The sequence below is a fragment of the Haliaeetus leucocephalus genome, unplaced genomic scaffold, assembly GCF_000737465.1.
Source record: "Haliaeetus leucocephalus isolate CR32 unplaced genomic scaffold, Haliaeetus_leucocephalus-4.0 Scaffold217, whole genome shotgun sequence".
NCBI lineage: Eukaryota > Metazoa > Chordata > Aves > Accipitriformes > Accipitridae > Haliaeetus > Haliaeetus leucocephalus.
In genome coordinates this window covers 7313837-7326655 of record NW_010972653.1, presented here as the reverse complement: position 1 = coordinate 7326655, position 12819 = coordinate 7313837, and the positions used below count along the sequence as shown (strand labels likewise).

At 40.1% G+C, this 12819-nt stretch overlaps 1 protein-coding gene across 5 annotated transcripts in view; it reads left to right on the top strand.

The window, feature by feature from the left end:
- Positions 1 to 12819, top strand: part of RNF144A (ring finger protein 144A) — a 60396-nt gene that overhangs the window by 36943 nt on the left and 10634 nt on the right. For all 5 annotated transcript variants that reach the window (XM_010566702.1, XM_010566705.1, XM_010566700.1 and 2 more), the window contains 3 exons: positions 10496 to 10600; positions 10819 to 10879; positions 11928 to 12135. In XM_010566702.1, the coding sequence (XP_010565004.1) occupies positions 10496 to 10600; positions 10819 to 10879; positions 11928 to 12135 (374 nt within the window). The remainder of the gene's footprint in view (positions 1 to 10495; positions 10601 to 10818; positions 10880 to 11927; positions 12136 to 12819) is intronic.

Sequence of the window (12819 nt, the reverse complement as noted above, 5' to 3'; positions counted from 1 at the left end):
CCAAGAGCAGTGTGGACAGGAGCAGGTAGGCTTGGCTGCCTTCCCTATCCAGTGTGGTTTGTCCCTGCTTGCCAAGGGAAACCTGCCTTAGCAGGGCAGCACTGGGCTGAGGCCAGGCTGTCCCCTACATCTACCATGAGGAGATGCCCAGCTTGCTTTGAAGCAGGAGGGAGGAGGAAACCTAATGGCTTGTGAGGTTTTATAGAGCTCTGGGCACTTCTTAGCAGCTCTAATGTTCTCCTGTTTCCCACCAGCTGCAGGCAAAGCTTAGAGCTTGCTGCTTGTGCTCACTTCCCCCAAACCTTAGCAGAGAACTGATAATAATCTTGACATGATGTGTCAGTAGAGGCTTGATGGTTAGAGGTCACTAAGTGTTTGCATAGCAATTCACATGGCTGTTTGGGTTCTGACTTATCTGGTAGGTGCTGTGATGACAAAACTCCCTGCTTAAATAATAAAGTCGCATATTTACAAAGTAATGTACAGTTGGGAGCTGCAGAACCCTGAGTGAAAACTAAACTTGATCCAGAGCCTTCAGCTTTCTCCTCTCCTGTGTGATGTTACTAAATGAGATTAACATTATCTGTCTTCATCTGGGTGTTGGGAAAACTAGTTCATTTTTGTTTGCATAGTGTTTTGCATGTGAAAGTGAAAGGTCCTTTGTTTGCTGCAGGTATATTGTCCTCCCACTCAGAAATATTCATTCCGTTCTGAAATAGAATAAACTTTTCTCAAACCACCATATAAGGGAAGATTGAATTTTGTTGTTGTTGGTTTTGCCTCTTGAATATTTGCGTTTCATCCTGCATATGTTGGCATTTGAAAACAACTTTCTTTTTGTAAAGTTTACCCTATGTGTTTCTACCAGTTGGAGCATTGAATGAGTGAGAACAAGCAGCTTATGCAAGCAGAGGGGTAAAAATCCAACATGAAAAAATGTTTACGTGTACATCCAATATCTGTTCTAAGATGAAGATATGCATGAACCACCAGATATTATCCTTGTCTCATTTGGCCATTTTCTGTTGACTATCTACTGCTGTGAAAGATTTCTCTTAAGAAAAACTGTTCACTTTCTATACATTTTACAGTACACACTCATATACAAATGTGTACATAAACTGCCTCAAAAAAAACCCACCCCAAAAACCAAAAAACAGCCACCCACCATTTCAAAGGCTAGGCAGCTGTAAATTTTCATTGCTTTCCCTTTCTCTGTTAAGACATTTTACTGGAAAGAGACACTTGTTTTTCAGGTTCATTTAGTTCCTGTTGCTTGGTCCTGCTTGTGATTTACACAGCTATTGATTGCTGTGTCTCAAAGGATAGTTGCTGTATTCTAATATTTCTCAAGCTGAAGAAGTCAGCAGGGCTCTTCTTTCTGCCTCCTTGATGATACATACATTTCTTCTTGCCTCACCTTCATCATTTGTTGACTGATGGCCTGATGCTGGCATGTCCCTGTACTCAAACTGGCACAGTTACTCTGATGCAGAGGGGTTGGAGGCTGCACTCAAGCAGAGGGGTGCTATGCCTCATCCCTAATGTGAATATAGAATCATAGAATCATTTAGGTTGGAAAAGACCTTTAACATCGAGTCCAACCATCAACTATGCCCATTAAACCATGTCCTGAAGTGCCTTGTGTACATGCTTTTTGAATGCTTCCAGGGATGGTGACTCAAACACTTCCCTGGGCAGCCTCTTCCAATACCTGACAACCCTTTCAGTAAAGAAGTTTTTCCTAATATCCAATCTAAACCTCCCCTGGTCCAACTTGAGGCTGTTTTCTTTTGTCCTATCACTTCTTACTTGGGAGAAGAGATCGACCCCCACCTTGCTACAACCTCCTTTCAGGTAGTTGTAGAGAGCAATAACTTCTCCCCTTGGCCTCCTTTTCTTCAGACTAAACAACCCCAGTTCCTTCAGCTGCTCCTCATAAGACCCTTCACCAGTTTTGTTGCCCTTCTCCGGACATGCTCCAGCACCTCAATGTCTTTCCTGTAGTGAGGGGCCCAAAACTGAACACAGTACTTGAGGTGTGGCCTTGCCAATGCCAAGTACAGGGGGACAATCACTGCCCTAGTCCTGCTGGCCACGCTATTTCTGATGCAGGCCAGGATAACATTGACCAATATCTTGTCTGCAAGTTGTTTGCATGAGTTAAGAAGGGTGTATCAGGGACTCCCATGATATTTGGGTGTAATGTCAGAAAGTAGTTGGACAGAGGTAGAGCTAAAGCAGCACAATCTCTGCTGTTGTCCACAGTATAAATCAACAGTTGTCTTTACACTAACCACAGGGGCGTTTGCAATGGGTGGCAAGTCCCTGCTCCTGGCAGGCTGCTGGCCATTTCCCATCCTGAGATTCCACCAGTGGCTGGGGGCACAAGGACTGTTGGACAAGACCAATTTTTATAGCTTAAGAAAGGATGCTCAGATGGTTTGTCCTGAGATGTGGAAGCACGTGGGTTGCGTTTTGTCTTCCCTAGCCAAGATGCTATTTGGTCATCATCTACAGGTGAGATGATGTGACTGGATTTTGGCTGACAATATAGGCTGTAGCAGGGCTGCAGAACAGCTGGTGCAGTCCTTAAAAACTGAGTGTGGGATGAGGAAAAGGCATTTACCCTTGGCAATTTTGAACAAAATGTGTCTTTAAAAAGAGGCCGAGTGCTGGGCAGGTAGAGGCAGGAAGGCTGTCAAACAAAGCTTTTTCAAATTCCTTGCTGCTTTGGGGAAAATGTTTATCACCTGTGATGTTATCCATCTCCGGTCCTGGCTGAGGTCCCTCTCTTGTTGTGTACCTTCTTGTTCACAGCATACGGGGACAAATTTGGGCACTAAATATTTCCCTGTTGCAGAGCTCTGGAGAGTCTTGCAGGTGCTTGTTTTAGACTCAAGGTTTTGTATGCTTGTGTATCATGATTTTTGTCTCTGCAACAAAACAAAGGATATAAATAGCAAACACGTAAGACTATTCTCTATTACTGCTTTCACATTTGTAGATTTGAAGTACTGCATGTCAAGATAAGTGACTGTTTCCTCCTGTGATTTATTCTTAAGGATGATGAATCAGCTGCAGGGTTAATAAAAATTGGAATTTTGATAGTGAAGATTTCTTTGCAAGTAGATTATTGTCTCTGAGAAGATGTCTATAGAAGTGGAAATGTTCTATTAAAGTTCAAAGTAGTATCACAAGCATTAAACACCTGTCTCAGATCTAGGTGGTTTGTGAGGTTGAATATAGCTTGTGTTCTTGGATTTGGTCAGCGTAGCTGACAGTATATCTAATAAAAGAAAAAAAAGATCACTCCCATGGTCATGTGTATGCCTCAAACAGATCTCTCTGATTAAGTGTGCATAGATATTTTCCAGTAAGTCACTTGTCAACCAAGTAGGATTAGGGTGATACTAAAAAGCCAGACTGTAGATCTGCTGTAGAGAATTGTGCACACTGGAGCAGCAATGCAAGAGTATTTAAAAGTTGAGCCTGTGATTAAATAAGAATAGATTTGAGTAGGATTATAGCTACTACTTTACACAAAAGGGCCATGTAGTAAGTTTGAAAGAAGCTTAAAAGTTCTCCAAGGAACCTACAATTTTTTTCTTTTCTCTCACGTGTTTTCTTGCATGCTCTAAGTGTATCACAGAAATTTGGCAGAAAGTAGTTTTCTTTTTCTATGAAACACTAAGATTAAAAGAGAATTTGTCTTATTACCAGATGAGCATTCCTATTGCTTTTAGAAGTATCCACCAAAATATTAAAAAAAAGGTAGCATATGACAGTTATATATGGCTACAGGAATCCTTGGTTTTCAGGAATAAGGAAGACTCAGGCTCAAACCTTACTCTCTCATTCTTCCCTCCTCTTCAGAGAACACCCCAGCTGTAGGCTGCTTATTTTAGGGGAGTCTTCTTGGGATTGTTCAGCTTTATCTAAATGGGAAGTCTTTCTAGAAAAAGTGATGTTTTCTTCAGGAAAAAGCTCTCTAGTCCAGAGTGAATTTGCTGTTTGGACAAATGGGAGGGGAGCTATTATTCCAAGACTATTAGCCTCTATCTGAGATGTGGACACTAAAATTCATCTCTCTGATTTGAGAGAGACGTTCACTCACTCACGCACATTTTCTCCCCCTGCCCCAGTGAGTATTGCACACTGCTTCACTGTGTACTATTCTAATCTAAAGCTAAAAATGAGCATTACATCACATTACCCAGAAGACTTATGGATGATGTGTCTACCAGTATAAATACCTATTCACCAGACTGACTGCAGAATTAGCACAGGGCAGTGGAGTAACCTTGGTATTACAATATCTTACGGCAAGAAAAGATATCACCTTCTCAGTATTCATTTTTAAGTAATGTAAAGAAAAATACCTATATGCGGAACACAAGAATATTACAAAACACGATCAAAAGTAGTTGCAGTAGTTTTGTTCATCTGTATAGTCTCATTGCATGATTTTTGAGCTTTGGCATAGTATCCTTTTAGCACAAAATCCTTTTAGCACATAGACCAAACTGTAGATTTGTAATTACAACACAGTGCTAAATAAGTGCTTCTCACTCAATATCCTTTCATATTCTTCATGTTATTTCCTAGAATGTAAAGCCAAAAGGGATCTTTATATTCATGTAGCCTGATGTCATTTGTAATGTGGATCATAAAATACCAGCCAGCGTTTCCTGACTCTTCATGTGGTTGAATGCAAGTTTATATAAATATGTGTGTGTGTATATATGCATGTATATTTTTAGAAGTTAATCTACTCCTGGTTTGCAGATGATATAAAATTTGCAAGACTTCAGCAATTTGGTATACATGTTAATAATCGTCTTACTTGGAAACATTTTCTTGTTCAGTTTGAGTTTCTTCCCAGTATTATTTTCCATTTCCCCTCTTTGCATTGAAACTTAGGGCCACTAATTTTAGAATCAGATTTTGTTGTTTAAAAAAAAAAAAAACCCTCCCTTGATGAAAAAGCATGTCAGCCCTTCTCTGCATTCCTGAAGTGTGGTGCAAAACTCAGTGATTACCCAAGGTGAAGGGTTACTTACCTAGTTATTATTTGTGCACAATAGCAACTGCCTTCCTCTGCCTTTAATATTCACCTTTAACAAATGCATTCTAAAAAATTCATTCCCTTTCTTTTTTAGAACTTGATAAATGCTGGATTTCTTTCCTTTTATTTCTTCTTTTTTCCCTTTCAATTTTATCAGTAGGTGTTTGGGTTTTTTAAAATGTTTTACCAATACCAGCATGTGATGACTTTGCATGTAGTACACATTTTGGTTTTGGATGGCTGTGGCCTAGTGCCAGCACTAAAATACATTAGAAGTTTCAAGAAATAAATCAAATTATGTAGTGATGATATACGTGGCTCTGCAATCCTGTCATGCTTTTTTGGCCTTTCCAAATCCATTGACTTATTTATAAAATTTCCCATGTGACTGCACTTGCATCTACAGCATTAGTGTAGTGAGAAGTCTGTATTTTGACAAAATCCACCTACTAGCTGTTAAGAAAATAATACAGGATCATCTTTTTGCTGCCTAACTCTCAAATAAAAGGTGACATCTTGAAAAGCCATTCCTTGTCTCCTGCAATAGTAGCAATAACATGTTCTTAAAAGTAAATTTGTTGTAACTTTTCAAAAAGGTTTGCTCTTCTACTTTAGAAAACGAAGGTGTTCACCAAAAATATCTCTGAGTGTTTTTAATTGCGTGCATTTTGTATTGTAAAATTACCTTAGGCATCAGTTGAACACATTTTTTTCTGTGAAAGTAGATGGTTGATAAATGTTGCCTCACACGGAAACAATGAAAGTCAGATTCCTTCTTATGAATTCTGATGGTTTTATTTGATTTTGGGTGTCAGGAGAAATGAGTCAAAGCACCGTCATCAGAAATAGGCATAATTGTTGTTGGAATTCTCCTAAAAGAAAATTAAAAGCCAGACATTTTAATTCTTTATATTGAGATTTTGCTGTGGCCTGTGGAGGTTTCTTAGAGTTAAATTCAGCAGAGTAAAATTTTGTGTTATGGTTTGGAAAGTAGGCAAAAAATAATCATTTTTGATTCTCATAGGGTATTTTGATCTTTTTAATGTTAGACAAAATGGTGTGCAGCTCTAAAGCAACAGCACATCAACACTCACTGAATATACCTTTCTGTGTGGCACAATCCTTGATGTAGAAACGTTAGAAGTACAATTCCTCTTGCAGAAATTTAAATATTAGGCTATGCTTGGCAGCTTCAGAAGGGAAGTTGTTCCTTTATTAGCCACCTATCTCTGAGGCTGAGGGAAAAAAAAAAAACACCAAAAACAGTGTTTCTAATTTATATAGGCAGCTGATAGTAAAACTGCTGCTGAGTTGGACTCTGAGTTGATCTTTGTGAGAGAATGGATCTGGGCCAGAACTCCTCAAAGTGGGTGTGCTCCTGCCCTTTGTTATGGGGACAGCAAACGACAGGAGGAAAGAAAAAGTCATCTGGATACCAGAAAGGACAACAGTGATATGCAGAAAGAGGACAGAGCAGGGATGCACAAGGAGTGTGCATACACAGGGAAAAATACAGGCGTAATGCTCAGGGGAGCTAACTGGTCTCTTCCGACTGATCTTAGCAGCAATTGGGGCAGGTGATGCATCTTGACCTGCAGTTTATAAAACCTTATATAAAGTTTTAAATATAGTTTATATATGCTATATATAGGTTATATATAACACATATGTTGTGCAGTGCTTTGCTTTCCTTTGTCTTAGGAAATTACAAAAGTTATATGACAGTTTTCATGGGGTTCCCTGTCTAACATTCATATATGGTAGCATATTACAATCTCCTTTTAATTTAAAAATATATGAAGTTGTAAAATGAACGTTAAGGTATGGATATTACAGTTACAGAACCCAAACAACCTTAGTAGTGTCCTAGGGTGCCATCATATAATAATTGTTATTTTCCTCCCCTGAGTCATTTGGTATGCTGAAAGTGTGCATGGCAGACAGAAATCTAAGCTGCTACGATTACCTGTTCACTTGTTGCAACTGCAACATAAACCAGAGTAACTTGCCTAACGATTGTTATAAACTGACATGGTGTAGTTCTGGATTGGGAAGGGGTAGGAGCAAACACATGGTTTGTTACTGTAGCTGGTCTAATGACTAAAAACTTACACACTTGGTCCTCTCTTGCTGGCTAGGCAAGTCTTCATTATTCCAGGTGAAGATTGTCAGAGTACAGAAACTAAGTACAAAAAAATGCAAAGGAAACTTATGACCTACTTAATTCAGTAAAGAGTTATTTTTTGTGAAATGCCAAGTCTTACCCTGGCTTTATCATGTCAGACTATACACATGAGTAGAAATGTACAGAATAACCACCATCAGTTTTTGATAGGTTTAGAATATCTCCAAGTGTGACTTACTTAAATAATATTTAGTTATTTAATTACTGAAATATGATGAGGGGTTTTTTTAAAGCAAGAAACAAGTGGAATTTAGCAGAAGTATTGCTTCAAATAAAAGTAAATTTCCATTGACACTTGTCCAGTAAAGAAAGAATAAAGATACTTCTCAGCATTTTGGTTTTATAAGGGTCAATGTACAACAAGAAGGATATCATGTGACCTTATTCCAACCTCAGCCCTTAGGTACCTAATTTCAGCTCCTGTTTTCTCTGAGAAAAATTATGTAATACAGTACATTTTGAAAGTTGTTCGGGGTGACTTACTCTCCCACGTTTTTCATTCATCCTATGTGGTACTTTATTACCTTAATGGAAATGCTATGAAGATATTTTCTTCCAGCATGGGATCAACTACAAGCTGCATAGAAAATGAGCAACAATTTAGTTGTCATCTTTTTGCAGTTGTTTTGTAATGAATTTTTCATAGTATATAACTGAGTAGCTAATCCTGCTGCGTTGTTTTGCTTGCATGCTGGTGCATTTCTAGTACTGTAGCCACTTTAAAATTTTCTGACACAAGTGGCAACTTGTGTCCGCTCTCAAGAGAAGCCGCAGGTACCCTGTGCTTCAAATTCTCTTGCAATCACTTTGGGTTACTGCTTGTCCACCCAAGAAATTTCTGCAGTGAACAAGTCTTGAGCAGACAGGGTGTTTTATCCTCTGCCTGATTTACAGTGATATTTCATGGCCTCAAGACAGCATCTGCGTTCCCAGAAGATGTAGCATAAGAAGTGCACTTTGGCTGTGCTGTTTTTGAGGAGGAAGGGGCCAGTACCACATCAGGGGAAGGGGAAGGCCTTGGATACTGCTTGAGGCAGGGATGAACTGTGTCGTTCCTTGGAAGATGTGAGGAAAGGGAAACAAATCGAACAGGCTTTGGCAATGGTGCCAGGCAGGTTGAGGAGGAGAATTAACCACATTAATGATTAATGATGGCAAAACTCCTTCAGATTGAAAAGTACTTTCTATGAGTGCTAAGTGCTGGCATTAAAAATGTATGCATTTTCATTTTAATCCACACTTGGCATCTGCAAATGGAGGGGAAAGGGAAGAGCCAATAGTGTCATTATAGCAACACTAATACCTCACTACAGCTGAAATCATAGTTTGCCAGGGCATGCAACCTAGGATCTAGTTCTTGCAGAGCTCAGCCTGCTGTGGTCGCTGCTAGTGGTTCTCTTGAGCTGCTTCACCACCTGCCCTTCAGAGCCCGTAAGTGAAGGCTTGGAAACCTTCTCCAAGTCAAACATCTACCAAGTGAACAGTTGGCTTCATTAAATCCCTACTGATAAAGAGGAAGGCATAGACCATAATCTGTCACAAGTGGATTTTTTACACATGTAAAACTTTTAAAGTTATCAATTATCCAGTCTCTGTTTTTCTTTTCCAAGAAATAGACCTGTTGTCTCTGTTGCATAGGAGATACAGGGAAGGGGACTCTGACAGAAATGAATTGTTGTGCCCTCAAGGTGGTGGCACGTTGCCACCCGAAAAGCTGTGTACCAGAGCAGCAGAAATTGTGTGGGCAGGAAGTGAAGTTTTTCCTGCAATCAAGCTGCAAGAGGTAAAATCTAGAATAAAATGTTAATATAGGTGATAGGGTCTCTGAAAGGAGCTGAGTAGACATACCGAGAGGTTGAACAGGAAGAGAAGAGGCTGAATGAGTAGACTCAAAGTCTGAACCTTAGCAGCTACAAGCCACATGTGAAGGTTTAAGCTGGAAACATGGTTGTTGGTGGGCCTGTTTGATGGTGTGGTTGGAAGCAAGAAGCGGCTTTGCGCTCTGAGCTGCAGTTAGGCACGCTGGACTCCGCAAGGTTGATGCAGCCCTTTGCCTTTCCAGGCTGATGGTGAGTCAGCAGCTGCATACCTTTTACAAGTTCTGTCTGGAAATGGTAACTGAAGTCCCTGTTTTGCCAGCTTGCTGCAGTGTGTAATCTTTCTCACGTCCCACCCAGCTGTATGCTGAGCTTGTTTTGTATCTTCATTGCACTCTGCTTTTGGTCTAGCCTCACTCCTTATTCACACATCTGGTAATGGAGAGTTAGGGGCCTACTTTCTGTAATTGTCTCCGGTTTGCCACTGCCAGCTGAGCTCGCAAGCAGGACCCATCCGCTGGAAAGCAGCAGACCCTCATTTACTCTTTCTGTGTAGGGTCACGCTGGTAGAAGTTGGAGAGAAGGATCTCTCTCTCTCTCCCCCTCCATCGCTCTCCTTGCCTCCCCAGCAGACACCTATTCAGTAGCTCTCACCTTGATGTGGGAAGCGTGGAGCTGGAGGGTGGTGGTTGCTCTTCAAGAACAACAAGGTTTGGTCTTAATTTGCCCTTAGTCTAAAATATCCACTTTTCTTCTCTGTTTTGGTTAGATGCTACGTTTTCAGTTATGACTTGGGTAAAATGCTGCAGTTGCTAGGGGAGAAAAGTATTAGTATTACCAATATTTATTATTTGGTCCCCATGGAAACTGTAGTTCTTCTGGGAGTCCTAATTCTCACATTTTTCCTTTCTGTGGAAAAGATATGTCTTTAACCATGAAGTTCGGATAGTTATTTTCTAGAAATAGAAGGCAAGATACACCGCTCCCTTTTGCTCTCTGGTGTGCTTGACAGATGTCTGTCTATGGGTTGTTACTGCTTACTAAACTGTGTTGTGGTTTCCAGTCATATAAAGATGTTTGGAGTGTGGTTAATCTAATTTTATCTTGGTGGTGGTTTATTATTTTTTTTCCCCTTCCTAACTCCCTGTTTGATTTGTCCTTTTCCCCATTAGTGTTATTTTTTAATTTGCTGCGTATTTTAAATTGAGGAAGAGTTATTTGATGGGAAAATGAACTTGCTATTTTCTGTTTAAAAGTATAACTGTGGCAAAAGCTGGGAGCATGGCCCATGGCTGTAGAAGGGACATGGTAGTGTCTGTTTTTTCAGAGAAGTTTGAGTTCTTCAGATTTTCAGAGTAAAGCTGTTAAAATACTAAGTGGTTTGTTCTTGGTGGGATAGTTAACTAGTCTTTGGCTCTCTTACAGTGCCTAAAACAGTACGTGGAACTTTTGATCAAAGAAGGTCTAGAAACAGCTATCAGCTGCCCTGATGCTGCCTGCCCAAAGCGAGGTCATCTGCAAGAAAATGAGGTACACTTTTACTGCAAATAGTTGGGTTTTTTTTTTTCCTTTTCTTTCCAGGATGTTTAAATGTGTCTTGCCCTGTATGTTACAGCTGCTATTGTTGCCAACATACTTTTTAATAATTCTCTAAAGGTCAAATATTTTGTCTTAATTTGTTGAAAATGCCTTAGATTATTGCTGTTCCTAATTGGAAATTTGTCTTTTCCTTTTCCTTCCTTCAACAGATTGAGTGCATGGTTGCATCAGAAATCATGCAAAGGTATAAGAAGCTACAGTTTGAAAGAGGTAACACATGTAACACTACCCATTGGAAAGCTGTGGGAATGATATCACTCCAGAGCGATCCCGTAAATCAGAATCTGGCTCTGCACATGTTCATGCAGTAGCCTTGTGCATTAATTGTTCGGTCCTCACAAAAAAAAAAAAAAGAGAAACATTGTTTCTGTTCTTGCCTGTGTGATTCCCAGAATTGCAGCATTCTGGGAATAAACTAAGGAAAGAAAATTGCTATGTATTATATTGCTCTATAACTAAGGGAGGGAGTGACTTCTATTTCGAGCTTTGCTGTTTGAGTAGAGTAGAGTACTACCAGTGCTCTAGGGGCTGGGGAGGTAGACTGACCCCTTTTATGGAGCCAACATTATCTCCCATGACGATATCTGGTGCAGAATTACTAGGTAGTTCTGTGTGTAACGATAACATGAACCTTGTTAATTTTTATGAGGTTATAAGCTGACTGGGTGCCTATGGGGATGTTGAACTGTGTGGCCATAGAGAGCTTACAGTAACATTTTGCTTAGGGCAGGACTCAGCCTAGAAACCACTGAAGTCATTGGTAGGTTTTTATGGACTTCAGTGGGCTTTGAAACATGAAATAACTTACCAGTAAGCAGCCTCCAAGAAAGGGATGAAACTATATAACAGTCTTAAGCTATTGTTAATCATATGGTTACATTAGGGCAGAGGCCAACTTGAAAGAGAGTCCTACTGGGCACTGTAAAAACATTTTCTGATGGGTTATACCTGCATACTATATGGTCTATCTAACTTCAAGTACAACTGAAGAAAAATAAAACATCTCATTCTCAGAACAAGTTTAGTTCAGTGAATGAAACTGGGCAGTTAATTCAAACTCAGGAAACTCACTTTAGTTTGGTCTCTGTTTGCAAAGCAGGCCAGATTTATGTCTAAGTGTGTAGCATTAATTAAAAGGCTTCTTTTGAAAATGTGTGTCTTCAAATGCCCTGCCGGTCAACCTCAGCTGGAATACATTGTTGTAGAAGGCTGGTCTTGTAACTGCTTTTGAATTTTGTTCTTTTATTTCCCTTTGCAGAAGTGCTTTTGGATCCATGTCGGACTTGGTGTCCATCCTCTACTTGCCAGGCCGTTTGCCAGCTCCAGGAATCAAGCCCACAGGACCCCCAGCTGGTCCAGTGCAAAGCCTGCGACATTGAGTTCTGCTCTGCTTGCAAATCTAATTGGCATCCAGGTCAAGGCTGTCAAGAGAACATGCCAATCTCTTTTCTTCCAGGAGAAACAAGGTAAAGTATTGCAAAAGATCAAGTATTGAGAAACAAAATGCTCAATCTTTGAACAAACCGGAGTGTGAATAGTAAAGAGACATTTTCCTGATATTTTGTTATTTCCTTCACGTAGTCACTCCTGTTCTTTTAATGCTGTATTCCAAAACTGGATAGCTCTTGGCAACCTCACTTGTTGCCACCATTCCCGGCAAAGCACAAAGGAGCTGCTTGAGCCTCCATCAGCAACCCTTTTGCCCCAGTGGGAAAAATATGATGTCCAAGCAGCTCATGAGCTTCTCTTCAGAGAAGATCTTGTTGCTGCTGCTATTCTGGACAGCATGAGGGTTGGTAACATCATGCCAGTGATTTCTAGGATACCCTGTTAATCACTGTAACTGCTGCGCATTTGGCCAATAATCTTAAGTTCTGTTTCAAGCTGTTTCCAGTGGCATACTGCAGCCAGTGAATAAGAAAGACCATTGTGCATGTGTTCCACTTAATGTTTGGGCTTTTTGAAAGATTGCATAACAATTCAAGGTGTCATTAAAGCCCTGGCCAGCCTTGGAGTTAGCTATTCCTAACTTGTCTTCTTTCAAGCTTTGCTGTAACAGATGACTAGCTAGGATGTTGTCATGATGAGTTCCTGGTCAAATATAGTAACTTTTGCACATGCTTTTTGTGTGTGCTTGAGCAGAACTGAAG